The sequence below is a fragment of the Sturnus vulgaris genome, chromosome 16 (assembly GCF_052056855.1).
Source record: "Sturnus vulgaris isolate bStuVul1 chromosome 16, bStuVul1.hap1, whole genome shotgun sequence".
Lineage (NCBI taxonomy): Eukaryota > Metazoa > Chordata > Aves > Passeriformes > Sturnidae > Sturnus > Sturnus vulgaris.
Genome location: NC_142258.1, coordinates 4,124,910 through 4,152,727, shown reverse-complemented (window position 1 = coordinate 4,152,727; position 27,818 = coordinate 4,124,910). Strand labels below are relative to the sequence as shown.

At 41.7% G+C, this 27,818-nt stretch overlaps 1 protein-coding gene across 3 annotated transcripts in view; it reads right to left on the bottom strand.

Annotated features, from left to right (window-relative positions):
* The window catches only part of CARD11 (caspase recruitment domain family member 11), a 50,404-nt gene that overhangs the window by 14,608 nt on the left and 7,978 nt on the right, over nt 1-27,818 (bottom strand). For 2 of the 3 annotated variants that reach the window (XM_014870470.2, XM_014870461.2), the window contains 10 exons: nt 8,535-8,747; nt 7,813-7,950; nt 6,838-7,163; nt 5,944-6,123; nt 4,207-4,359; nt 3,988-4,113; nt 3,301-3,498; nt 2,621-2,800; nt 1,536-1,590; nt 207-316 (listed from right to left, as the gene is read on the bottom strand). In XM_014870470.2, the coding sequence (XP_014725956.1) occupies nt 207-316; nt 1,536-1,590; nt 2,621-2,800; nt 3,301-3,498; nt 3,988-4,113; nt 4,207-4,359; nt 5,944-6,123; nt 6,838-7,163; nt 7,813-7,950; nt 8,535-8,747 (1,679 nt within the window). Of the gene's footprint in view, nt 1-206; nt 317-1,535; nt 1,591-2,620; nt 2,801-3,300; nt 3,499-3,987; nt 4,114-4,206; nt 4,360-5,943; nt 6,124-6,837; nt 7,164-7,812; nt 7,951-8,534; nt 8,748-17,654; nt 17,980-27,818 lie in introns of those variants that run through there. The other variant, XM_014870489.2, reaches the window with a different exon arrangement.

Genomic DNA, 27,818 nt, shown 5'->3' with positions numbered 1-27,818 from the left:
TAAATAAACATAAACCAATTCTGTGATTTTGGGAAAGGCTAATAACATAGTTCTAACAAAATGCTGGTAAAAGGATTAAGGGATCTTCTGACAAGGGCCTTGAATGGGATCACAGCTGGGATGCTGGGGAAGTGCTAATACTGAGTTGTGAAAGCTCTGAACCACATTAGGAAAGACGGCTGCAGACAGGCAAGGAGCATCCTTACAATCTTGGTGACTTCACAGCTGCTGATGGAGTTGGTGATGGACACAGAGGAGCTCGTGTCCGTGCGGCCAGTGCTGCCCTCAGCCCCATCTTCATCCTGTGCTCTGACTGCTGCACTCACAGGGACAAGGGAAACAACAGAGAAAACACCAGGGACAAGCATGTCAGAGCACTTCCAATGCAGAGCCTTTCACACACGTGCCACTACACTTATGTTCTCTTTCCATTTTGGCTGGACTTGAACTGGACAGGGGCTCTGGGCACGCTCCTGCCCTGCAGCCCTGGCTCCCATTCCTTCCCCAGCAGTTCCCAGCAAAGCACAGAAATTCCCACCCCTCTGCACAGATTCCTGCCCACTTTGTCTCTCAGCTCTGTCCTGGATGGTTTTAATAGATCTGTGAATGCTATTTGACAAATTAAAGAAGGATTGTTTCATGAATTTATGTTTTAATTTCACCACTTGAATCTGGCGATCTGCAAGGCTGGCTTATTGAATTATACTTTTTTACAATAAAAAATTTACAGCAGGGACCAAGAAGCCTGAGATCCCTCAGCAGCTCAGGTAACACAGAGTGAGTGTGGACTCCTTCCCTTCCTCAGCACCTTTGATTGGTACTAATGTTGCACACTGCCTGACAGCAAAGCTGCTGTTTAAGATGGAATGCCTGGGAGCAGGAGCTGTGTTTCACAGGATATTTTATCCAACAGAGGCACACACAGCTACTGAAGGAAGTGCTGCCTCTGATGGTGTTTGGTGTTTCAGGGATATTGTTACAGAAACAAGAGGAATTAGGAGTAGCTCAAACATGAGTGTAACAGCAACAAATTTGGTAACTTGGCAGCTGGATGGAGCATGGGTCAATCCCCCTCTCCAGCCTTTGCAATGCTTTAAATTTAAAATTAATTCCCTTTTGCTGAAGGACAAAAGAACTCATTAGACAATCACTAGATTAGGGCCTTTTCAGCTTGAATGATTTTTCCAACAGCAAAAAGAGAATGGTATAATGATTTTTAGTACAGATGCTACACAAATAACTTTACAACTTTTGCAACCTAAACGGAAAACTGAGTAAACAGAAAATTTAGGTAAGCTATGGGATGCACATCGTGTTCCTGGGGAGGTATCTTTGGATAGAGAGGACAGTGAAGTAGAACATTTGACTACTTTAAATCATTACATTTGTAACTGTGAGAGAAACTGTTTTTTTTACTGACTTAGACTTAGTTAAGAATTTCCCTGGTTGGCATATTTGTTAAAACAACTTAGAGAGATTAAGTGAAAGAGACAAAGCAATGGAAAAGGAAAAAGGACATGGGTGCTCTTTCTGACCTTGAAACTCTGATGTTTTGTTCATGCTGACAGGGGATTTAGCTCTTGGACTTATCTAAAAGAAAGAGGACAAAAATCAGCACAAATGCAGAATATTTACCACACACCGTAAACTAGATATTTTTACCACCTTTTTTTCACTGTTACGTTGTAATATACTTGTCCTCCTTTAAACAACAGGACCCAAAAATTAGAAGATATCTAGGTGTGTCAATACCACAGCAGTGGTGGAGGGTGATCTATCTGACTACTTTTGAATGTCTGGCCCAAATACATTGCAATTTCTAGATTCTGCTGAGGAAAAAAAGAGACAAAAGGTGAAGTGGGTGCCTTGGGACTGGTTTGAGGCAGCTGTTAATACAACAGGCATCCTTTTGGAGTGTGCAATGTGAAAAATGCAGCTCTATTGCCATAAGTAATAATGACAGTCAGTGCTCAGAAAGGTCATGAAGGGCAGGGAGAATTCAAACACAGATGAAAGGAAAGAGAACCTCAAAAGCCCAAATGTTAGATTTTTGTGGGGTTTTTTTATGGTTCATGAGTCCAGCATCAGATAATGGCCACGTGAATGATGCTAGTCAGGGAAAGCATGAACCCAACTCATGCTACTCCTTCCTGTTAGGGGTGAGGAAATTGCCATAACTTAATTCTAAATTAAATAGTTAATTTTGCTCTAGATTGTGTCCATTTCTTTCTATTTTTCCTTCCAGCTGCTGAGAGCTTTTCCACCAACGCTTTGTTTTTCACCTTCAGTGTGTGCTGGACCTCAGGCATTATGTCATTTTTTTTTCCTACTAATGTTAAGGAGGCAAAGAATCAATTTATTGACAACGCTCCAAGAATGCGAATGAACAACAGAAGCGAGAAGAAAACAGAAAATGGGAAGAAGGGACAGAAAACAGCCTATGAAACCTGATTAGATCTGCTCCTCAAGATGCAAATCACCACAGGCCAAAAACTGACAGCTCACTATCATACACAGATCTATTCTTATCTTTGCAGCAGTTTCAGAGACAACATGTGTTATGTCTGATAGTTCTTAAAGTCCCTGCTCTGTGTCATTCCAGCCTCAGTTTCAGACACACCTGGATCCCCTTTAGGTTCAATCTTCTCTTGAGACGAACTTGATCAGGCAAGAAGAATTTGTTGTCTTCTGGAGAGTCCTCAGAAGTGGAGGAGTCATCGGCTTCCTGACCGTTGGCTTTTGGGCCAGAAGTCCCAAAGGCCTGGGAGATAACGGTAATGGGAAGATTCCGAGGCAAACTCTAAAGATCACAAGGGAACACTTTTATTTCTGGGACCAGTTTGGTACAACTCATGACCTTCCTTTAGAGTAATCTGATTGAACCCATTGCAACCCCAGTGCTTCAAAAGCTCACATAGAATGTGGCTCCAGACCCAATAAGTAATTTGGGCTGAGATTTGTGGTCATTTCTGGTCACAGACTGAATTATTTTTCACTCACATTCCTAAAAAATATTTGCAGTCTCTACCCAGTGTAGAAAAAAATTGTTTTTCTGCATTTCCCCCCTTCCTTTTAAAGCCAAGCTGTGGAACAGCAGCCTTTGGGAAGCCATGTGCATGACAGGCAACTTGAAAAACACTATAGCAAAGAATTCACAGCACTGACATTTAGTAGGAGGAAATTATTTTTTTCAGTTAATTCATGGAAAGAATTAGAAAAGTCCCCTCTCCCTTCTAGGCCAAAATGTTTGCAAAAGCAAGTCTTAACCAAAGAGCTGCTGTCTGTCTTGCTCAGCTGTACCTGGTCGAGGAAGTTGCTGTCCTTGGAGAGGCGCCGGAGTTTGCACTCCAGGTTGACGATGCACGCTTCCTTCCTCACCACCTCGATCCTGAGCTCGTCGTTCCTCTCCTCCAGCTCCCGGATCTGCTTCCTGTATTTGTCCTTCTCGATCAGACAGTGGGAGTACTGCGTCTGAGCCTCGTCACGCGAGCGGAACGCCTGCAGCAGGGGCAGGAAACCTCTTTGGCACCTGGGCACCAGAACCTCCTCCTGCTGCTTCTGTTTGCAAGGTGTTGGCAATCGGGACTTCAAAAGTGGTAGCCAGTCACCCATTAGCACAGCAATCAGGACCAGGATGTGCCACAGCAGCACCATTAAAAATTATGATGATGAGGGTGGTTCATTTACAGCTCCCTCTGGGCTGGGGGAAAAGTGTCCCAGAGTGCAAATGGGGTGACTTGACACTGACATAAAGCCTTGCAGGAGCTGCTGTTAAGATCCTGGTCCTGCCTGCCAGATGCTACACCGTGGAAACAACCCAATATTACCCTGTGCTTAATTACCATAATGCAAATCCCAACAAGTAATTCTTTTAACTGCTTATTTTATAACAGTATTTTGGGCCCAATTACCTACAATTCCCCGAAGTGACACAGAACAGATAGAGGCTTTTGCTATTGCTTTTCCCCTGCTTTAACTGAGAGATACCTGGTCCCGCTCCTTTTCCACCTCTTCCAGCTGTATCATCACAGTGTTCATGCGGTGCTTGTACATCTCACAGTCTTTTCCTAGTGTTGAGCACTTTAACTCCAAATCTTCTTTCTCCTCAAGATACTGGAAATGACACACTGTTAACCACCACTGCTCTCAGAGGCCTTTTGGGCACCAGCCTGAGATATGCCATCTCTCCACCCTTCCATTCCTCACCTTGTCTCTCAAGTCCTCCACATGACGAATCTCCTCTTGGAGATTAAAGATCTTGTTGACCAACTCATGACGATCCTCCAGTGCCTCCTTACGGTCGTGTTCCAGAATATCCAAAATGGCTTTGTCCGAATCTGGCAAACCCCTCTTGTCAGCCTGAGGAAAGACATTTTTTAGTCAGGCCAGGGAAACAGAAAATAGTTTTGCAGGGAGAGAAGTGTCAGAGACAGTAAAAAGCAAGAAGAATAGCAAATGAACAAGGTACTGCAATGGGAAAGCAGGAGAAGAGATGGACATTTGTTCATATTTTAAAGCAGTGTCAGAAAAGATGAATAAAATCTGTCTTGCTGTCAGAACAGTCTGATGAAGGAACTGTTTTACTGGTCTATTGTACTGGCTATAATTTGATCCAGTTTGGATGCAGTGACAATTCTTCACTCCAAGCCCTGTATTCAAAACTCTTTTCTATTAATCAGCTCTCACTGAGCACAAAAATCACCCTTTTCCAAAGAGCAGGGCCTAAGAAAATATTCAGGAGAATTTTTAAGGCATGCACAGGCTTTGCAGGGCTGTGCTCAGAGAATATTAAACATGCCTGGAGTACCTTGTACCACGGCTTCATTTTCTACACTGTCCAGGAATATAATTTCTTTCAGATTTAAAATTAACAAGATTACCAAAGCAGGTTCCAACACATAATTGCCATCCAAAATGAACCATAAATGGAAGACGAAAAAAGCATAAAATGCTAGCAAGGATTATGCATATTTATTTTTAAAATACCTAGACTGAGTTGGAGATTTCAGGGACATTTTGGTTATCCAGTATTTCTAAGCATACCTAAGCATTTGTAAACCAAATTAGTTCGAGTTTATTTATACTTTCACTTAGCAGAATTTAAATCCTAGTTTTAGCTATTTCACTGTTTCTTTAAGAGCTGTAAGACCATTTCAATTAATATAAGAGACCTACATGGACCAGAGCTTCCAGAATCTTCTACCCTGCACTCTTTTTCAACCTTTGAATTGGATTTGTGTTAGAGCTAAGAATCGTTAGGCACTGCTAGAGGCTACAGCCATTTCTGAAAGGCCTTCTATTGATAATTTTTAGGTGTCATTTTAAAATGCCACGAGTCTTTTCTAACAAAGTGCTAAGTAATCTCACATATATCCCAATATTTGGCAAAGTTCTTCACAGAGGACTCCTAAATGTGCTGCACATCAACTGCTTTCCCTACCTGCCCAAACCCAGGTTGGTGAGGTTTCCTGTGCAGATTACAGTAGGGCTCTGCAGGGCACCCTGATGCTTACTGACCACTCAAGTACAGGAACCTTTATCATCCTCTGCTTCATGAAAACTTTTTGGCAAAAATATGACAACAGCCTAACATGGGGTACACAGAGCCACTGTCAGAAATTTCTGTGCTGGCTGCTTAACAGATTTGTAGTGACAGGCTGGTACAGTGTTCAGCAATTAAACATTGCACTCTTGGAAGAGTCAATTTCTCATGTACACTTGATTTTTTTAGAGGACTATTTTTGTAGAACTCCTCCTCATGCATGTGTCTGTACAGGGAGCACTCCAGGCAGCTGGGAGCTGTACAAGCAGCCTTCTGTTTGTCCAAACTTTTCACTTATGCTGGTTGGAACTTTGCAGGCAGAGGTTTCAGCCAACACCTCCTGCACTGTAACTGGAGTACGTGTGACCTTGGATTTTAAAGGCAGCAAGCTGCTTTTATACCTGAATGATGGACTGTAACTCCTGGATTTTTGTCTTCATCATCTCATTTTCCCGCTCCAACTCCAGAACCTGTTCCTTTTTGGGTCGGTTTTCAATATCATTTTTCAGCTTCAAAGATTGGTTCCTCTCCAGCTTGCACTCCTCCTCCACCTTGTTCAAGCGATGCTTCAGCTGGTCAATCTAGAGCAGCCAGGGAGCAGAGAAAAGGAGAAAGAGGAGAGGAAGGGAATTCTTCCTAGCTCTGACATTCAGTGCTCTGAAAAAATTCTCGTTCCAGGTGGAAAACACAGGGGGGAAAAATGGCTTAAACTGTGAATGCTAACGAGAAGTGTTAATTGGGTGCTGAATGTCCGCAAGTGAACTGGTGAAGTCTCAAGTACAAACTTGCTACGTGCCAGCTACAACTCATATGGGCTGGTTGTGAAATTTTAGAATACCTGAACTAAAAAAATATTCTCAAGCCTCCAATAAATAAAGAGATATGAAACAGAATGAACACTTAAGAGGCTGACCATATATTGTACTTTTTGCACAAGGACTATTTGGATCAGGAAAAACAGGAGAAAATTCAGGATATCTTTCTGAATACATCCCCAGCAGCAGTAGTGCTGTTGGATAACTGTATTCAGATATTACTGAGCCTAAAAAAGCTAAAATTATATTTTCAGCAAGCAGTTATGTTTCAAATTTTATTTTTACTTGCCTTCCATTCTCTTAATTCATTATCTGCCATTAATACACCCCACTGCAATTGGCATTTCTGTACAGTGATGCCTTCAATCATCTGGATAATCAAAGCAAATGAAAGCTCCACATCTTTCTGCTGTCAGAGGAGGTCTCATTTTCCCAGATGCCACTGGCACTCTCCATTGCTGCCCAGAGCATTTATCTCACCTCCAGCTGCAGGTCCCTGCTCCTTATCACAGCCATGCTCTTCTCGTCACTCAGCTGGGCATATCTCATGGCCAGGTTGTAGTTCTCATCTTTCACCTTGACCAGCTCATCGTTGTAATTATTCCTCTCCTCCTTCATCTTGTTGTATCTCTCCTGGAAGGTCAGCAGCTCTATCTTGTTCAGCTTCAGCTGCTTTCGCTCATCCTCCAGCTGGCGGGACTTGGCCAGCAGCTCACAGCGCTGCACGTCTTTTGTCTTCACTTGCTGCTGGAGCTTGATGATCTCATTCATTAGGAAATGGGTAAGGCCTTCATGTCCTTCCTCCACTGAAAATGTTTGAGCAGCTTATCAATGTCTGGTAAAGTAACTTATTTAAATTACTTTATTAATAAGGTAATAAGTAGGATCAGCAGAACTATATAAGAAACAAATGGCCCAGATTATGTACAGAGGTGCAGAATTGACACAAATTCACATACCTATAGACCTGCAGGTCTAACTGGGAACAGTACAAATATTACACAGCACACTGGTATCAGAATCACAATATACACACACACAGCTTGTCTGGATAGAAGACGAAGCCTTTACATTTGTCTTGTTTCAGCTGAGCCTGTGGAATAGCACAACCTTTGTAAAAGGAATCTGTACAAGTACAACTAATCTGAATGCTTCGAATGTGCTGCACATGTGTAAGTGGTCAGTAACAGTAATTTAGTCCACCTTTCCAACACAGCTTCTCTGGAGAATTCTGGTAATGCCTATCACTCCATTTGAAGCTCTTCAGCTTCATTCAGACAGCTGGGATGTCCCTTTGCTTTGTACATTACCTACCACATTTTGCTTTGAAGGGGACTGAAAAGCATTCTACACCAAGATTAGCTTTTATTTCCACTTCTTGCCTGAAAAAAACTCAAGCTAGTCTTCCAGAGAGTCTTTACTTCAGCAAGCTCCTTTGTGATTGATTCTACTCACCAACAATAGTGGAAAATCTCCGTGTAGGTTCTTTCCCTGTCACCAGTTTGTAGAGTTCAGGATAGTAAAACTCCAGGCTCTCTAAGAACACCACGTAGCCCCTCTGGCCCTTGGTGTGGAGGATGTCCAGCAGTCGGCCTGGGTACAGACAGCAGAGGTGACACATCAGTCCCACGAGCAGCATGAGCAAATACCACATCCCTGATGTTCATCTCTGCCACAGCAACGAGCTGTGCAAAATCTGGCTGATTAACTGAGCTCAGCTGAACCCATAAAGTAATGCCACCAATTCTATATGTTTGTGCTGATCGTTATTCTGCAGGAGTGTGGGCAAATTGGTCTCTGGAACAGAAATTGCAAAGGACAAGTTATTCAGTGCAGCCTTTACCAGGCAGGGATGGCAGATCTTCCAGTGACAAATCACAAAGTACTGCAAGACAGCTGAAAAGCTACTCCTGGAATGGCACTGACTGCTGCTTGTGTTAACTGAAATATTTGCCAAGGCTTTGATGGGAATTTGAACCCCATGAGCTCCAGTCTGCACAGCACTGGAGAGAGTTTTTGTTATCAAAATAGCAGCAGAATCCCCCTGTACATCAAACCTCCTGTAAATAAGATAAGAGTTTCCATCTGATAAACTGCAACTTGATTCAGGCTCTCTCCAGACTTATCAGAGCAAAGATATTCAGTGATGCAGATAGAGCCACAGACCAGATAATTACCTGCTCTGTTAATTTTGGAGGGCAGCATGAGTGAGTTGAGCACCTCATCCTCATCCTGCTCATCGATGACTTTGCACTGCCGTAAGTAGGGGGTCAGTTTGGCTGGGTTGATGTAGCGGCTCAGCATGTGCCGGTTGCACTCCACATTCTCCCACAGAGCCTCCTCTTCATCTTTCAGTGTCTCCAGGCAGTCATCCATCTCTGGCTCTGCCCCTGAACAAAGGACACAATTGGCAAATGAACACCAAGCAGGACAGCTGCGATCCTGGTACTTTTTTGTGCTTCCATGTCATATGGGATGAGCTCAGAACCACTTCTGACTAATGCTGAGTTTGCCCAATATCGAAGCTGTTTGAAGTGCAGCCTGTCCTCAGCTCATGTGGGAAATGACAGCTCACAGAAGTGCTATCCTGAGCCTATGAACTACTGTTCATTGCTCTCCAGTGATGAATCTGCACTCAGCCAACTCCACCAAGCTCTCTACAAGTCAGAGGATGTCTCTGCTCAAGAGAGGCAATGGCAAAGGGCACAGTGCAAGGCAAGAAGGGAATGAACCTGCAGAGCTCAGAGCAAAGACAAATTCTGACTGCAGGCAATGAAGGCTTTCATCCTCACCTCCTTTGCTCCTCCAGGCTGTACTGATGGGAACCTGCACAGATATGATGAGCCAGCACCTGTAAGTGGCTGCACACAAGAATAGTTAAGGCAGGTCTGTGCCTGCAGCTGGCTGTGGATGCACTGAGGGGTGGGAGTGCAGCTACCTGGGAGCTCAGACCTTGCCTTTCCCGGCAGGAGGGGGCAGGTAACAGCATTGTGTCACTGCAGTCTGAAAACGTTCTTGACTCATGCAAATGTTGTCACACGGTTTCTGAGTGCTGGCAAAGCAATTTCCTGCCAGCTCCTAATTTGTACCTACCTCATTAGAAAAGGTTACATGGCAGGCTACAGTGAGGCAAGAAAACTTGTACTGAAGCTAAAACTAAAGAAACTTTGTAAAAAAAAAAATCTTTCCTTCTTTATCTTGTGATAAATATTAACCTTTCAACTAGTACTATTTTTGTATTCTAGCTTTCACAGGACCTTGTGATCCAGGTGGCACGTGGAACATAAGCTTCTATTTCAATTTCAGAGACCCTGGTGGAAAAAGAATATGCAGTTCTTGGATCATATGAGACCAGAGCTCTGCTTTATGAGGCTTTGCTGGTAATCAGTAACTAAAGACCTCAAAAGCAACATGTTGTTTTTCTCAGCTTCCAGCTTTAGGAACTGGGGAGCAGCCTGTGTTACACCGAGCATCCCTGAGCAAAACCAGATCGCGAACTGCATAGCCAAGGGCTGTTAATTCCTCATTTTGAAAACTAAAGCCAAAAGTGCTAATCTGCTAAATAATGTGTTTGTCAGTGTTCTCACATAATGACACACAGAATATTCCCACAAAAACAATGCATGGTCTCTGATGCTTTTAAAAGCTTTCCCAGTTTGTCAGAAATCCTAGTCTGGGTTTCAATATCTCTCTGAGAAAAATTTGTATGGTTTTTCACAGTATGGACAAGTTAGGGGAGTATTGGCAGGGGCTCTGCAGAGTTCTTTTCTTTGCAGTTTCACATCCTAGGAGCCACTTATTCCACATTTGCTTTGATGCTTGCATAGGGATTCATTACTCCAGTGACTGCTATTACATATTCTGGGAGAGACAGCAGTCTCCAGAGGGCCAGGAAGACCAGGACAGTTCAGTGGGATGCATCATGGGGCAAGGCTGTAGTTAGGCTGATCTTATGAACTCCACACTGGCTGGGTGAAATTCTTACTGAATGCCAGTATTTATATGTGGTAAAAATGACACTGAAGCAATCAGCAGAATAAAGGTAAAACAATAGAGAAAAAGCTTTACAAAGCAGGTTGCAGTGGGAGGAATGCTAAAGGTGAAAGAGCTTCATCTGAAGTCCTCACACATTCTCATGTATTTTACTCTCCACTATTATTTTGGAAGTAACTGTATTTCACTTCAAAGGTGAATTTAACAAATGCTACATAATTGGAGAAGCTGGACTTTGGGGAGTAGAAGGCAGTGAAGCAGAAGGTCACACGGTACCTCAGTCAGCTCACAGCCACAGGCACCCACTGCAGCTGAAAAAAGGAGAGTCACAGCCCCTTTAATTTCTGGGAGCGTACCAGGGAGCTCATGGATGGATCTCAGAGTGCAAAAGAAGCACTTGCCTGAATTTCATAAAATGCAAGATATCTTGTAATCTGCAGCGCTGAACCAGAAATTATTGCACACTGTCAGCAGTTCCCTCAGGACATTAGTAAGGGATTTCTCCACTAAATGATTCAAAGAAGAGTTCACTCATCAGCGTAATTCTCAACATGAATATGCTTCTTTTTTTTTTTTTTTTTTTTTTTTACCTGACATTAAAAAAAAATCTTTATCAAATAGTCCCTTGTGTATAGGCATTATACATCCATACCGTTATTTTGGGGACATAATGTTTAATGGGAAAGTAATAAGTATATTTGATGAGTGGCTAAGAATTTTAAAAGATTCCTGGTAGAAAACTCCTGCTAAACACAGTCTATTTAAGGAGAGCAAGCCCTGAGAAATTACATTTAGTGGAGTGGTCCTTCACTGCCAGGTAGGAATGACACTCTCCCTTTTGCTTCCTTCTTTGGAATTCCACCTTGGAATTGCCCTGCCAGCATCACAGCTAAGCTGTGTGCTAACAGCCTGTGGTGCCCAGCACCTCCCAGGGATGTGGCTCAGGTGTCACTCCTCCCCTCCCTGGAGCCTGAGCTGCTGCCTTTGGTGTCTTTGGCCAGGCTGCTCTGAGAGCACAGACCATGTGCACAGGCTGGTCATGGAGCTCCACTGTCCTGTGGAGCTGTTCCAGAGAAAATAGCAATGAACAGCTGACATTAGTGCAGGACCCCTCCTACTGAGCAAATAATTATTTGATTTAGTATTTAATATAGTGTTGAAGAGGAAACACAATGCTTGCCATTGGTTGAAATTTTGGTGTGCTGGTCAAAAACCTAGATGTAACAACTGAAACTCAGTGGGAAACCAATAAAGGTCTTGTATTACTGGCTTTAATTGTAGAAGTTTTTTAGCAGTACATGCATTTTCTAGGCATTTTATAGCCCTTATTCCCTGCTTCTGTCCTTCCTTCCTATGATGATATTGCAGAAAAGTTGTTTTCACTTATAAAATTAAAAACGACAGATTTAAAATTATTTCAAATGTGTAATCACTTATTTAGTCTGATCTTTATTACCATTATCTAATTTGTGATCCCAACACCTCTTGAGCTGTAAACTAACACATCCATGAGTTGTGATATGTCATAGAAATACTATGGCATTCGTTACAAATCACAGGTGTGAACTCACAGGCTTGGACTGACTTCAAAAGACATTAAGCAAAAAGAAATCAAAAATCACCACAGCAGTTAAAAAATTGCTCTCCTGCTGCTCCTTTCAATAGTTAGTATACAAAATAGCTTTTAACTGCAGGAGAGCTTAATCCAGTAATAATCTCAGCTAGTTCCATCTATTTCAAAGGTCTCTGTAGATGCAGACAAATAAAAGAGAGGATCCCTTTTTACATTAAAAGGAACACTCTGCTTCCCTTGTCTCCTTTTCTCTCTCAGGGACTATCCTTCTGCTGGCTGTTACACACAAATGAATCGTTCTGGATGTTTGCTGGTTTTTTCGTGGTGTATTTTTCAGCTGAACAAATCACCTTGCAGTTAAAGCTGCTCTCTGTTCTCACTCAGACTCTGCACTCTCATATGTCAGTGACACTCTCCACTGATCAAGGGAATAAAGCCTGCAAGCTTCAGACCCAGGGGTTCTATAAAGTGCTCATCATCAGGTCACATCTAAAGCTTCATTTTTGTTTTTTGTGCTTTGTTTGATGATGGTGCAGAAATTAACCCTTCAGCTGTTTAATTATTTGCATCCCCATGCTCTCAATTCCTGCCAGCTTGTCAATGCTCAGGAATTGCCATGTAGGTGAGTGCAAATGCAGCTTTCAGCTCAGTTTCTGATTTCCTGATATTCCCTTCGTGAAATAAGAAAAAAGGGTTTTCTCTTTGTACTGAGAAGCAGAAGAAAGTTTATTTTGGAAGAGGTAATCTATTGTTATGATTTGGATTTCTGCATTTGTCACAGATGTTTGCAGACTGGCAGTATTTGAAAAGAAACCACAGCACACAAAATGTTTTGGATATTGTAAGTTAATAAGAACAGCATTTTATGTTAAATGCTGAGTATGAAAGAATTACATAGAAATCATCATACTTTAAACCAAAAATAAAGATGAAAAAACACTCTGAAACTGTGTATCTAATTATCCTCAGCATTTTGAGGGTGTTGTTCTGCATCCTCCTTCTCTGCACATCTCCAGAGTCCGTGGGGCAATGTCTTTTCTCCCTGCAGTTTGTACAGCACCTCACATGACAAAGTGTAACAACTGGGTGATTTTCTCAAAAGCTGCTTGTGTGGATATGTGCAGATTTGCAATATCAGAGAACCACAAAACCACAAAGGGATTTAGAGCTATTTTTACTTTTAGAGGAAAGTCACAGTTTAAAGTGTGATAAGGAAATTATATTCCTTTGCTTAAGGACAGGAGAGCTCTGTGTGCCTTCCAGGCTTTCTGAAATGCTGAATACCACCAGTTTCCAATTATGTTGGCTGCTCTCTGGCTGTTCTGTGGTACTGAAAACCACTTTTAAAAGGTTTAAACATTGATAAAGGCTACTAAATTTGCTTACCTACCCTTGCAATTTTTTCGATACAGATGTTAAATCCAGACTCCTGAAGGAGATGAGGCAGTGTCTTCCTCTGCCTTTAAAAATTTGCACTTTATACCCTTTCTTTCTCCCTCAGTGTCCCTACCTGAAAACAAGGCTGGCAATGGGTATGTTTGTGACAAGGCAGGACTTGTTAATTAGTGACTGCAAAGCACACGGAACCACTGAGATGGAAAGCCCCCAGAAATATATTTATTATTAGTGCACTTTTATTACTTCAGACTCTGCAGACCTCAGAATGCTTTCTGAAGGCAGCAGTCCTGCTGACTGAGCTGGGTTGTATTTCTGTTTTGGGTCATAGTGATACACATGAGAAGAACCATTCTGTGTATTTCAGAGTTCCTTCTTTATACAAGATATTCAACCAGCTTACTTATTTCAACAAAAGAGAAAAGAAAAAAAATAGAATAAGAGATACCAAAGTAATAGAAAAGCAAGAAGCTTTAAACACAAAATAGGATTATTTTTGCACAAAAATGTCTTATTAAATTCCATTGAGCCAATCTGCCTGTTCCACACAGCCTACAAAAGAAACCCCAAACACCAGCAGACCTGCAAGGCTGCAGGGAGGTAGAGCTACAGAAGCTACCATGAGTAGTACTTCCATTTTCTGAGCAGAAGAGAGAGAGAAGGAAGCAAACCAAATTCCCTAACTGGTTCAGAGAGCTCTGGAGGCATCTTCATCTGGCTTCAGAAGAGACAAAGAAAATTCCCTTCATTTTCATAACTACAACCTCAACGACCAAACGAGAGAAAAAGAAATGAAGGATTCTATCATGTTACTCTCATTCAGGACTTCTCACTTCTGAAAAAAAACCAACCAAACAAACAAACCAAGCAATTGAATAAATCAGAGATTTATGTCTAATCACTATTCCTGTCCTAACAGAAGGGGATCAGAAGAATTAATACTCTTGGAACTCCCTTTAATTATTGCTTTCTTTGTCTTTATTTACTTTCCTAAGAACAGATCCATATGAAACCCTATCTCAGAAAAAAAAAAAAAAAAGGCTAACTCATACATGAAGCACGGATCAATTACTGGTGTTGTCAGTCAAGACACCCAACAGTTTGCTTAGAGCCACCTAAACCAGAAAACACCGTGTGCAACAAAGACAAGTTTTCAATGCTGCAGGATAAAATTGCCTGAGAGCTGAACAATGAATGAACTGAATTCCACACTTACCACATCGAGCTTTTGTGTGTTTTGAAATTGCAAATGAAATTCTATACAATTCCTCTTGCTTTCTGGAGGAAAACACTATTTACACATTAAGAACCTTCTTTTGCCCAGTGCAATATTTTGCAAAGACCCCAATCAGTGCAGCAACGCTGCTCAGGGTCCTGCAATGATTTCTGTTTCACAAAAGGCTGAGATTGGTGCTTTCCCACCTCACACTCCACCTGCTGGCAGTATCTGCCCTACCTGTTCCCCAAGTCTGGCAGCTTTAGAGCCTCTGAGCTCCCATCACCTGATCTCACAGGAAGGAAATGACTCATTTTGCTCAATGACCAACTGAGAGCAGGCTGTGCTGCCTCCAACATGCAACGGGCGGCATCCAATCAGCTTTGGTTGTAGCACACACATTATTGATAATAAACAAAGACAATGGAAAAAATCCTCCTCTGCAAATAGCTGAAACGATGTTTTGACAACTGTCATTTCTCTGTGTGTCACTATTTCCTACAAACAATTAGGCTGCTTCCAGCTCTGGCAGTGACACACAGTTTAAGCACTTCTGAGAGAGGAGCAAATTTTGGGGGTGGATTAATCTCATCGTTTTGAATTAGGCATGGATTTAGAACCCAGTTCCTCTCTAGTGAATGCTCTGTTCAAAACTCTTCATTCCACCACGTTATACTTCCACCTTGGAATGCTCTCCAAAGATTGGTTTCCAGCCACCCCAAATCACTTGGGTTCCCTCACGGAGAGAGATTTGTCCTCCTCATGCCAATATCTACACTGGTGATTAGGTGGGTGTTATTCTGTTTTCACATATTTTTTGAGAATCTGATACTCAGGTTTCAGAAACTGCAATACTGCCGTTATTGGACACTAATATGTGTAAAAGTAAATGAGAAATGAGAGTTATGAACAATGAGAGATGGAGAAAAAAAAGTTAAGAGGGGAGAGAAAGATGAAATTTGAGGGTGAAAAATGGTGAGGTTAGGGGAAAAGGAAATATTAAATAAGGAACAGGAAAAGAAAAAGAAAGTTAGAGAAAGAGGAACTCAACAGACTGAAAGTGAGGAACAAAAGTGAGACAGAGATGAGAATAGGAAAGGCCTTACAAAGGCACAGGCAAGGAATGTGGGAATAAATAGGGAAGGATCTGCCACAGATCCCAAAATATTAGGAATCAGCGTTACTTCTGAGCATGCAAATCAAGATAATGGCACCCTAATTAAAATAAATAATTTACCACAGGATTTCAGCGCATCTATTTAAGAGGATTTGCAAAGTAGCATTGGAGAGCTGAGTGCCTGACATTTAATAAATGCTTTAATCTACACATGTTCCGCATGGCGATGAGGAGGGCAGCAGAAATCTCTGTACAAATCTGTTTATATAGCTGCCCTTCTGTTCTGGAGCACCAGCTACTGACACAAGCATTTCCTTTCAACGAATGTGTGCTAAAAGCCAAGATCCAAGAAAGGAGCTGTCGTCCTCGGGCTGCCGAGGCTCATGAGAATGCAGGTCCAACAAATGCCTCAGAAGTCATTACTGGGTCCCAGGTTAATTTTTTCTTTACACTGACTCACTTTGTTTTTACAACTAATAATGAGATTCTTGCCAGCTCAGGAGGAGGTGAAGGCACAGCTGGGGGCAAGTCCTGTGTGTTTAGGAGGAGTCTTGAATTAAAAATTCAAGTTGCTCAAAGATGCAAATGGTTTGATGATAGTAGGTTAGGTGCCAGTAAATGTGTGCTTGAATTACAGAATCCAGCACATTCCTTGGCACAGAGAGCCAGTGCTTGTGAGGAATCTCCACAGAATGAGCTACATAAGAACCTGGTAAGGACAAGGGTTCATTAACTGGTACATATGAAACCCGCACAACCCTGGCACAGACAGCCTGATTCTTATCAGTGTTAACATTTCACTTCTATTAATACAGGTTCACATCAGGAAGAGAGAAAGAATTGTAGCTCTGCCAAGCAAAACTCCTACTTAGTCTGTTTCTTGAAAAAATTGTCATTTTCTACAAACTCTTGCATTACAGAAGTTTTAAAAAAATAATAGAGAGAAGAACGCTTTCCATCTAGTCAGATAATGACCCTCTCTAGGTGATACTCTCATCTCCAGTCAAAGGGTAACACAATGTATTCGAGGAGAGGACTGCACTCACTGAAACAATCTCCAGATTTGGAAACAACTGACAGTAAATGTGTAGGCCATTCTTAAAACAGAAAAGGTCACACTTCAATCTTGAATACTGTCAGATAATCTCACTGTAATTCACCATGGCCCAGGAAAGTTTGAAAATAATATTTCATATATCAGGCTTTATAACATGGTGGGAAAATAAGACATAAACCTATATGGAGAATCATAAAACAATGGAATCTTCTGAGCTGGAAGGGACCCACAAGGGTCAGCCAGTCCAGTTCCTGGCCCTGCACAGACATCCCAAAAATCCCACCCTGTGCACCCCTGGGAGCTGTGTCCAAATGCTCCTGGAGCTCTGGCAGCCTCAGGACCGTGCCCATTCCCTGGGGAGCCTGGGCACCCTCTGGGGGAAGAACCTTTTCCTGATACCCAGCCTAAACCTCCCCTGACATAACTCCAACAGTTAAAGGATCCCACAGCCAGTAAAAACGCACAAAATACAAAGAAAGAATAATTAAGAAACCAATTCTGATAACCCTCCTTTTAAGATCAACCTTAACAAGCTGCTCCAAACACATGAAAAACAATACCCATGCAAACTGTTTACTCATTACAAGAGCAGCATTCACTGATTGTGATGAGAATATGATTTAGTTAAATATCTTAAATACTCTGCAAAGATATAACAGCTGCCGTTCAGCTCTGTGAAAACTTACCCATTTATGTTTGGCTTCTAATTTCCAACATATCCTGTTGGATCAAACATGGCCAGACTTCTAAATGTGATGACTCCCATGGTTCACACACCTATTTTGCTCATTTTATGTAATGCATAGGTTATCTAGATAGAACAGGTATCTACACCTTATTACTCTTTTTGACCTCTTTGTAACCATTACTTTTAAATAGACTCTAATTTTAAAGAGCAGGCTGCTCTGCTGTAGCTCCACTGGAGCTGCAACAATGTCATACATACCTTACACAACCAACACCTCACTGCAAGAGGTGAGCTCCACTCCTAGCCACAGTCTGCCACAGTCCTGGGTGCTCTGCTCATTGGTCAAATCCTTGCACCTTGCTCAGAGCTGCAGGAACATCTCAGCCAGCAGCACACAACACACACAGAGGACAACTGGATGCCATTTGATGAGAAAAAGCCTACAATAAATCACAGCAGCCTGGTCTAGGAAGGGCAAACCCTCACCAGGAATCAGAAGGAGCTTGATATTTTACTCCTTGCACATGGAAATAGTTGTGCTGGTTTTATGAATAGATCTTCCCTGCTTGTGCTTTCTGGTCACCTCCTCTTCTTGCTCTGTGCCCTGTCTCTTTTTTCACCAGTGTTGTGGGACTGTGACATGCAGCTCCGGAAACCTCCACCCGCCACCCTCCCTCTCCGACTTGCAGTCTATATATAGCAGCCAGAAAGGTGCTGGGGGCTGCCTTACTTCCCTTTTCTTCTGAGCAGAACTTTCAAATGTGACACTGCTGCTGAGGGAAGTCTTAGAGGAAGTGCTGTCACAGCCACGGGGAGTTGGGGGCTGTGGATGGAGCAGCAAGGGCCTGAGGAGAACCTCAAACAAGTCCTTTTTTCCTGCAGAGAACCCAGCTGGGTTTCCTTAGCCATCCCCTGTCACCAAAGACCTGCAATTAAGAACAGGAAAGCAATCTCTGGAAAACAGAGAGAGAATTTGCTCTCTGTCTTGCAGAAGAGCTCCTGTGAGTCACTTCTGTAGCAATCTAAAGGAAAAATGGTCTGTTTGCACATTGTCTGTCCATTATTTCTGTAGTGGTAATGTCTCCATGACCTTGTCCTGCTATCTTGGGGAAAAGATAATGCCAAATGCTTGGCAATTCTATATTTTCTATGTTCAAAGCACTGCAAGGAGGAATTAAGCATCTTCTGTTGCCCTCTCCATAACTAAGCCCATTGCTCTGATGATAGGGAATAAAATACTGTAAAGCTTTCATGTGGAAAATTCATCCCCAAAGAATTAACTAACCATGGGAAGAGACTAAACTCTGGTCTCATCAGGAAACTCTGTCCGGTTCAGTTCATGGTTAATGTGTATTTTTTTTTAAAAGACCAAAGAGACAAAGTATTAAAATAGCAATAAATCTGACTATTTGTCTTCACCTAGTGTGGCTCTTGACTATGAGTCAAGTAAGAAGAAGTATGAGAATTGTATTGAATTCTCTGCTGACTGTGGAAATAAATATTTGTGAAAATAACAACTGTAAAGTGATGCCAGGATTCCACCTGTGAGCATCCCAGCCTTTAAGGATGGGCAGCTGCTGTTAAAACAACATCTACAAAAACCATTACAAAAGCAAGATTTGCAGGATTATTTGCACCCAAGCCCTGATTTTCAAATGTTTAACAGTTCAAAGGGTGGTAACCAACTCAAAATCATGGGAAGTTCATTTTATTCTTCTAACTTACGCCTTGAAGAATAACAATTCCTTAGCACAGGCTGACAACAAAATCATTTTCAGAACGTGCAGAAGAGCCTTTGTTTTAAATGCAATGTTGCATTTGTGGCTAGGGTGAGGTTACACATAAGATGAGCACAAGCAAACGGCTCCCACGCGTGAGGATTGATTTCCCCTATTTCTCATTCCTGCTCCAGGGCACAGCTCATAATTAGGGTCAGATTTTCTAAGAGCACAGGGGGTATTTAAGCATCAAAATAAATTGCCAGATTTTTGCAGCCTTGCCTTGGAGTGTGGGATAAGGGGGTCTTATGAATTACAGGGCTGCTGAGTGTTAAGCACTTTTTAAAATCAGGGCTTCTGTACACACTTAAAATAAAGTTGAGCATTTTCAAAAATCTTCTCACAAGTGGAACATTCTTCAAATTCTAGGTGTTGGAAAAATGGGCCTTTAAAGCTTTGTGAGGTGCTAATTTTTATATGAATAGGGAACTGCTGTCTATAGCACCTATAAATCTGGCTGGCAGCAGTATTTAAGTAGTTCTGGTTCTCTGGTGTTGTATAAACTCTGCAGCAGTGCACATTCCATGGGGAAGAGGGCAGATGCTGTGTGCCAGTGCTTTCCTGTGCTAATTCTAAGCTGTGAAATAAATGTTTTGCTAGCTAACAGGTGATGACAAACACTGCAGATGCATCAATCTCTTTTCAGCATATTGTCTCCAGCCACAACTGAGATTTTAAGAATTAAATGAAATTTTAAGCTGTTCAAAGCTGAGACATAAAAAAAGAAGGGTTCTTTCTACATGACTTTCTAAGAGGAACCAAAACAAATTTATTTTTCTTATGCTCAAAAGCTAATACAGTGTAGAAACTGTATGAGGTTTTAGATTAGACTCTCCTTTCATCATTAGTTGCTCTATTTATCTTTTTTTTCAAAGCCGGTGAGTTCAGCCTTGCAGAATCCATGCTGCTGACTCAGCTAACTGAGCCAAAACTCATAAAAATCTATTTAAAAAAGGTCCAATGATTTTATTTTCTAATCGTAAATATGAAATTTAATTAGCATCTCATTGCTAACGAAGGCACCATGGAAGACAAGACTGAGGAATTAAGCAGAGGGATGGAACATCAAGCGTAAGACAAAGCAACTGTTATGCAGGAGCCAGTTTAACTCCTGCTTTTCTCCATTCATGTTTCAGATTTTTTAAGAATGATGGGCTGTTTTCACAGGTTTCCTTCTCCGAGAGCAAGGCCTTCTATCCTCTCTGTGGCAGTAATTACTCCATCAGGATACCCCACCATGTGAAATACAAAATAGCAACAGATAAAGCTTACTCTGGATTAGAAAAAGAAGCAAGGCAGAGCAAGTTGGATCTGAACTGAAAATCCTGTTTTGTCATAAGCTACTCAGGTCAGCAAGTGTTTCAAATCCTGTAAAAGCAATAGACTCATCAAATGAGAAAAGAACTCTCATTATTCTCCAGGGTACTGCAAACATCAGAAAGATTAAAGGAATTTTTTTAAACTAAGCATATGGAGAATTTCAAAAGTCTCTTCAAATAGAAATGTATCCAGCCTTTCCACTATTAGCAATTTTAGAAGCCGTGTCCCAGGCTGACATCAGCACTGACGTTGGCATTACTGGGTGGAATTCTGTCAACTGGGAGCGTTCTCTGCCACCTCCTCCCTGAGCTCTGGAGAGGCTGGGAGCTCCGGCTCTGGCTTCCCCCTCCCAAGGGGCAGGAGGGCGTTCCACGAGTGCCTTTCCCTGCACAGCAGCACAGTCACCTGAGCTGGAGGCAGGGACAGGGGCTCTCCTGGTGCCCCACTCGCTGCCTCAGTGAGCACAGAACATCACAGCACAGGAGACTCGGTGCCACACAGACGAATGCAGTGGGACAGCTCTGCAAGGGCTGGGGAACTGCAGTAACCACAAAGCTGTGTGTGCTTTCTCCCCACACTCACACTGAAATTGTTCACAGCAATCAGTGTGGGAGGAAGTGTTTACAGGACCTTTCCTGAGAGCGACCAATCATTAATAACTCCTGGATTGCCAGAAGAGCTTCAGCAGTAAGGGTGTGAGTGGGCATGCCCCTTGAGTGCCCTCAATGACAGCATTCTCCGGGGTAAAAAGCAGTTTATTAGCGGTGGTCCTGGCTACTTATATATGTCAGGACAGTTTTATATCAACGTTACACTTTCAATGGCAGAGCCGCACCCAGACACGTTATCACCATGTTATCACCAAGACTGACTGGGGTAACATTGCCCATTTTATCAGCAGTGCTGGTGCTGAATGGTGGAGTTGAGGTGAACTGAGCAGGGACCTACAGCTTCCTTCAAACAACTGATGCACAGTCCCTGCTACTGTCAGTGGAGTGGTGATGGAAGTCTTTGTAAATGAGACTTACCCCAGTTCAAATTCCTGAAATAACTCTGTTTCTTTCTGGTATTTATGATGTGATTTATTCTAGCAAGGAAAAAAGAGGGAATTAAACTTTTTCACTCCACAGTTAGAGGGTCTGAAATGGATAATTCTGGAAAAGCATATTTTGAAGAACAAGGCAAGTTTAAAGCAATGGCCATATGCTCCTTTTGGATTCTTATATGCAAACTTTTAGCACTTTGCCAAAAATGTTGCTGTTCCTTTTCAGGACAGAATGATCCAGCTGGTGGCTCAGAATCCACATTCAACCACCCACTGGTTTTCCCTGGAAGAAATAAGGATTGCTGGTTTGGGCAGCAGAAGCTGTTCAGTTTATCTTGGGGTTGTGAATGGCCAAATTCAAGGTGGAACAAATTTCTGGTCTGAGGTTACAGAGTTCACTGCCTCCTCCACGTAAGGGGAGAGGAGAGGTGGGCAGGAACTACTTCTAGACACAGACAACATAACACAGAACACCAGGATGTGGCATTGCCCAGCCCACAGAAGCTGATGCTCTGAGCTGAAACCCAGCACAGCAACCCGAACAGCCTGCATTACTACAGCCAACTGTATGTGTGAAGCATTCTCCACAAGAGAAAAGAATAGCCCAAATGAAAATCTGATTTTGTTTACAGAGTTCAGAGCTTGCCAAAACACAACGGCCCGTCTCTGTTTTCAGCCAGGCTTTTTTTCATTTGCTGGGCTTTGTGCAGTGCTTCACCTCCCTCTGTCACAAACTGGAGATGAGTGATGCTTTCAGCTCTAAAGTCTGCTGGACAGAGAGGAGTTTGCCAGATGCCTTCTCTCACTTGATGGGACTCCCATGCATAGGCTGGGAATCAGAATCAGAGAGGAAGAGGAAAGGAGACAAGACAGGCGAGGGGAGTCAGACAAACTGGTCAGGCCGAAGAGAGGGAGGACTTGGGATGTTCTGTGAGGACCAAATGAGCAGTAACAAACCACCCTCTGCCTTTTCTCATGTTCTTTCCTCACAATATTTGAATGTTCAAATCATTTCTACTGTTCAGTCCCTTTGTGCAGAGACTCTACTTGAAGTGCTGATGGCATTGGCTATCTAATAGCCAAAATTTCTAAATGCATTCAAGATTTCTAATACTATCCTGCTCCAGTAGCTTTGGATTTCTACACTATTATCATGTTGCAATGATGCAGTTGCAATGAGTTTACATTTTTCTGCATTGCAGCACATACTACAAGGTATCAGGAGCTTGTCACTGAATCCACAGCCTTCAAAGGGGCATTCAAATTCTGATCACTTCTGCCTCAGACCAAGCATTTTCCAGTTGTTCCTTGCAGGTGGAATATTCTTCCTGATCTAGTATTCTCACATAGCTTCTAAGGCCAGTATGGAGCCAGCCCCGCTCTCCCAGGTGTGCAGCCTTGCTGGGCAGTGATTCAGTGAAGGTGCTGCTGTCAATAGTGTTTAATCCAGCAAAACTGCCTGGATGCTGCTCTCACTGTGGATATGGATGAGTCACAAAAACACCATTCTGCAGTGTAACACTCCATATGAAAATATTCAAGTATCACTTTTTCTTCAGGCCACAGACTTGCGGATTAAAAAACCCAACAGATTCAGCTTTTCCAGCCTTTCGGGAAATGTAAAACTCCTTCAATTTTTTTGAACAACTCAAGCAAAAGGAAAACACATTCTTTTCAATCCTAACACAAAAGTTTAGACATTTTTTGTTTCATAATACATTGATATCTTTCATGGCATAAATAGCAAAAAAAAAAAAAGAGAGAATAAAAGACAGAAGGAAATTAAACCTTGTAAAGTAAAACATGTTAGTCTTGGGTCTTTCTGAAAAATATGTAACTGGAAATACATGAATATGTTACTGGAAGGATGAAGCACATAAAAAGGTTCTTAAACAATTAAATTTTGAGACTTATTCCAACTCGCTTTGGCAGGAACTGTGAAGGAAGACTAGCAGTGTAGGAGCAGGGAAGAAGCTTACCTTAAGCTTGTATTTTTCCCCTCAGGAAAAATTAGCTCAGCAATACTAAAGAAGGTGGCAAAAATTAATGGAATTTTCTATTTTCAGTCACTGCAAATCATTAGTGAAAAGAGTTTGATGATCTCACTAACTACCTCATAATAAACTGCAAAAACCATATGGAATGTAAACTACCTTCACATGGTGCTCAGAGACATGATTTAGTGCTGGACTTGGCAGTGCTGGGTTAACAGTTGGACTCAATGACCTTAAAGGTCTTTTCCAATCTAAATAATTCCGTGATTCAGAAAAAGTCATGCAATGAGATGCAGGAAGCAGATGCTGGATAGACACTGTGACTTGTTCTTGTAAAAGACTGGGATGCACCAGGAGATTTTGGAGAGGACCCACACAAAACTGCAAGCAGGGAGGAAAGAATCTTTTAAGCACAGACTGCATGCAATGGACCAATTTGGTCAGCGAGTAGTGCAGGTCACTGGTATTTGAATTGAGTTGTTAAAAGCCAAAAACCTTCAAATGATCTTACAAATGTGATCATTTTTCAGTTCATGATCAAAGAGAAAAGCTTCAATCACCATTTTCACTGTAGTTTGGAAATGTGCTTGGTGTAAAAAGACTTGAAACAACCTTTGGGTGTTTTCCCAGTTTCATCAGGATTCAGAATCTCCAGAGGGAAATATTTGATAGCTATCTTTATTAGTATTTCAAATCTTGGAGGAATTTATTTTTGTGCTCAAATATATTAAATGTATGTAACAACCTATTAAGTATACTCAGACTGATTTCAAGTAAGGGCACAGTCAGATTGGAGATGTTTCTACACATTCAGAGCTATAAAAATGAAGTGGAAACAATTCTTCAGCTGCTAATGGCAACCATATATGTACTGCTACCATACAGCTTCTTCTGCATGCAGATGGAAAAAAAAATCCTTATTCCACTTTAAACAGAAACCTTATGCTACATTTGGTCCTCAGCATCTCAATTACAACATAAGGAAAATTTTCCAGCAAACACCCAGTGCTCAGAGGGCCAGTGGGAATCTTTTCCTTGGCTATACTGAAGCTAATCCCTCCCCTGAACTCCAAAAAACAGGGCTGACTTGAGCAAATACCAAGTACCTGTGTCTAAGGCCAAGCTGGCCTCAGGGACCAGAACAAACACATCCCTTAATACAACACTAAGTTACTTCACACAGAGAAATTCACTGAGGCAACAATTACTACAAATAATATCACACACACAGCTGTATATATATTTATCCTTTTGACAAAACCAGAATGTTACAACATTTCATTTGACATTTCTGATAGATTTCCAGTGAGATTTGACAAATTTCTCTCTCCTTTTGAGCTGCTTAGCAGATTCACTGAAGTAGACAGCATTAGGAAGTAATGCCCCATCCAGCCCTGAAGATAAAATAGGTTTTGCAGGACTAACATTACAGGAATATTCTCCTCATATGTTCAGCACTGGGAGCAGACAGTGAACAACATGTTGCCAGTTTTGGATGCTATTAGCAATGTGTATTTGCTTTTTGAATATGAAAGTACAAAGTTCTAACCCGCTGGTAAAATGTTACATTAAGCTTGTGAGTTCATGGTACTCACAAACTATCGCTCTTCCTGGGGCCCAAATATTTGGCAGAAAGTTGCAAAGGGAGGTGTTTGAAATCAAAGTTTAGAGGAGACCGTGCTTAACTCAAGTCAGTGTGCAAACCTCAGCCAAGGGAACCCACTGCCCAGAGCTGGGACACTCCTTGAGAGGGGATCTGGCAGAGCTGCTGTTTTGTCTAACTGCACTTTAAACAGCCTGGCACAGCATTCTCCTCTTGCCTGAGAGGAGCAGAAGTGAGAGGGTGATATAGGGAGAGAATACAGACTAAAGCAGCAGAGACAACGAAGCTTTTATCACTCATTGGATGTGTGCCACAGACACCAATTATATACATTTGACAGCAACTACTATAATTCCAGAGTCCTTGAACAAATCACAAGCAGAAAGGTTACCTTCCTGAAAATGTTCATTGCCATTAAATAAGTGACCCAAACTAGAGGGTGAAGGCAGCACTTAAGAGAAAATCTGGAGGAAGGGGAGAGATGGAGAATCTTATTACATCTAGACCTGTAAAACCCCATCATTTGTTCTGAAAAAGGAATTGCCGATTCACTGCAGATGCTGGATTTGCAGCAAAGCAGACAGTGTTCTGCAAATGCAAATCTTACAGACAGCAGTGGCAAAATAGACAAGAAACAAATTTTTTTTCTCTAGTATCAGTGGTGAAACTTGACCAAACTTGGAGGGGTTTATGGTTTTACCCTTCAGTTTGAAAATCACAAGGCACACTTCCATATTTCTTTTTAAGTTTAGATTGCTATGGAGGCTACTGCCAAAGAAAGCTGCCATAGGTCAAACTCCACCATCAGTTACACAACTTAATGACCATATCTAAGTGAAAGATTCGTATTTCATGAAAGGTGTATTTCAATATCAAAGAGAGAGTCGAGCCATCTGCTAACAAGTGGGTAGCTAAGGATCTCTATAAATTTCATCCTCTGTGAGCAATCATCCCATATATCTATCTGATGAAAACTTTCACCAAGAAACTGTATAGAAACCAAGGTCATTTGGTATATGGCATCCTGGTATCTTCAGCATATCCCAGTTATTTGGGATTCATCCTCCTAGAGAAGGTCTAAATTATCTTTAATTCTAACAGATACGTGCGGTCAGACAGTTCTTCCTTTTCCCTCACATTGAAAGTTTATTAAGAAAGTTTATTATTGAAGTTTTTATTATGGAAGTAACTATTTGCATAAGAACAGGGAGTCAAACACGTGATTCTGAATTTCTGTTCTGGGGTTGGCTCTATTGATACAGCAATTTGCTGAGGAGGACAGAAAATTTCCAGGCTCTTTTCTGCTCAAATTTCTCCTCTGCCAGACACATGATTCAAGAAGCTGGACACAGACACTCACAAAAATGAGATTTCTGTCTTCAGGTCCCCTTGTAAATGTCTCAACACACCTTTGACAATGTCCATTTTTAACTCAACACAAGCAAACTATGTGATCCAAAAGAAAAAGGAGGCAGGGAGAGAGAGAGAGGATATATTGTCTCAGCCAACTTATTTATGGGAGCCTTTACAAAAATAACCAGTAATAGGGGCAAAAAATACTGACAAAACAAGGCACAAAATCCAAAAGTTTTGTATAATGACTCAAAGGAATAAAAATGCTGTTCCCATCACAAGATGAGTTGCAACAAAGTAAGAAAGTCATATTAGACCTGAATGTATAAAATGAGCATCTCTTATTTTATTGTTCTAGGCTTGTGGACTTTTTGCAAGTTCCAAAAGGCAAAGATATTTTAATGTACCTGTTTCTGTATTCAGAAGAGAATGCTCACAGCTCAAAGGCCACAGTTTTCTAGCTCTGAATCAGAAAGGATATCTTATAATTGCAAACATAAAAATTTAAGCTCCTTTCACTCATAAGAAGATGGACAATTTCAGAGAGCCAGACAGATTGCTATGAGAATTCTCCCACATAATAATTCTCTTATTAATTCAGCTGAGTTTAATAAGTGAACCTTATTCAGTTCCCAAAAGACCACACCAGAACATCCATAGAAATAAATCTTCAGTCTCAATAGTCCTGCTCAGGAAGGTGAGGCTAAAAAGCTTCATCAAAGAAATGCACTTATTTGTCATATCTGATTCAAAGCATACAAATTTAAGCAAGGAATAATCCCAGATATTGTCCTTGGATGCAGTTTTTAGCCATGTCTGATCTTGGTGACTCACCAATATGTGTGGAATTAAAGACATGAGCTGTTTCCAGATCCCAGTAGAAAAGTAACTGCCACTACAACACTGGAGTTGAGAACTTTTACCTCTGGGACTTGGAATCCCATAGGAATCAAAAGGACAAAAATTATGCCAGTGTCAAATCAGAAATTCTGCTGTGGGGCAGGAATTCCAGAAGTTTATTAAGTTTAGTAAAAGGACTTATGAATTACTAGAACTATTTTTTACAGTTTCCCAAAGGCATTTTGCATTGTGCTCTCTCATGTTTTCATCTACCCTCAGTCCCATCAATAAGCTCTTTCTCTGCTCAGGTTGCATATTCTGCAGAGGAAAGAGGAGCTGAGAGACTGCAATACTTCCTCTGGTTCCCCTGCAGGCAGGCAGCAGGGATCATAAGGCAGCAGTGCAAGCCCAGCTGAATCAGCAGTTCCTCCCAGTTTGAATGCAATAAAAAGATAAAAACAGATAGAGAAACCTGGTGGAGAGTTGTGG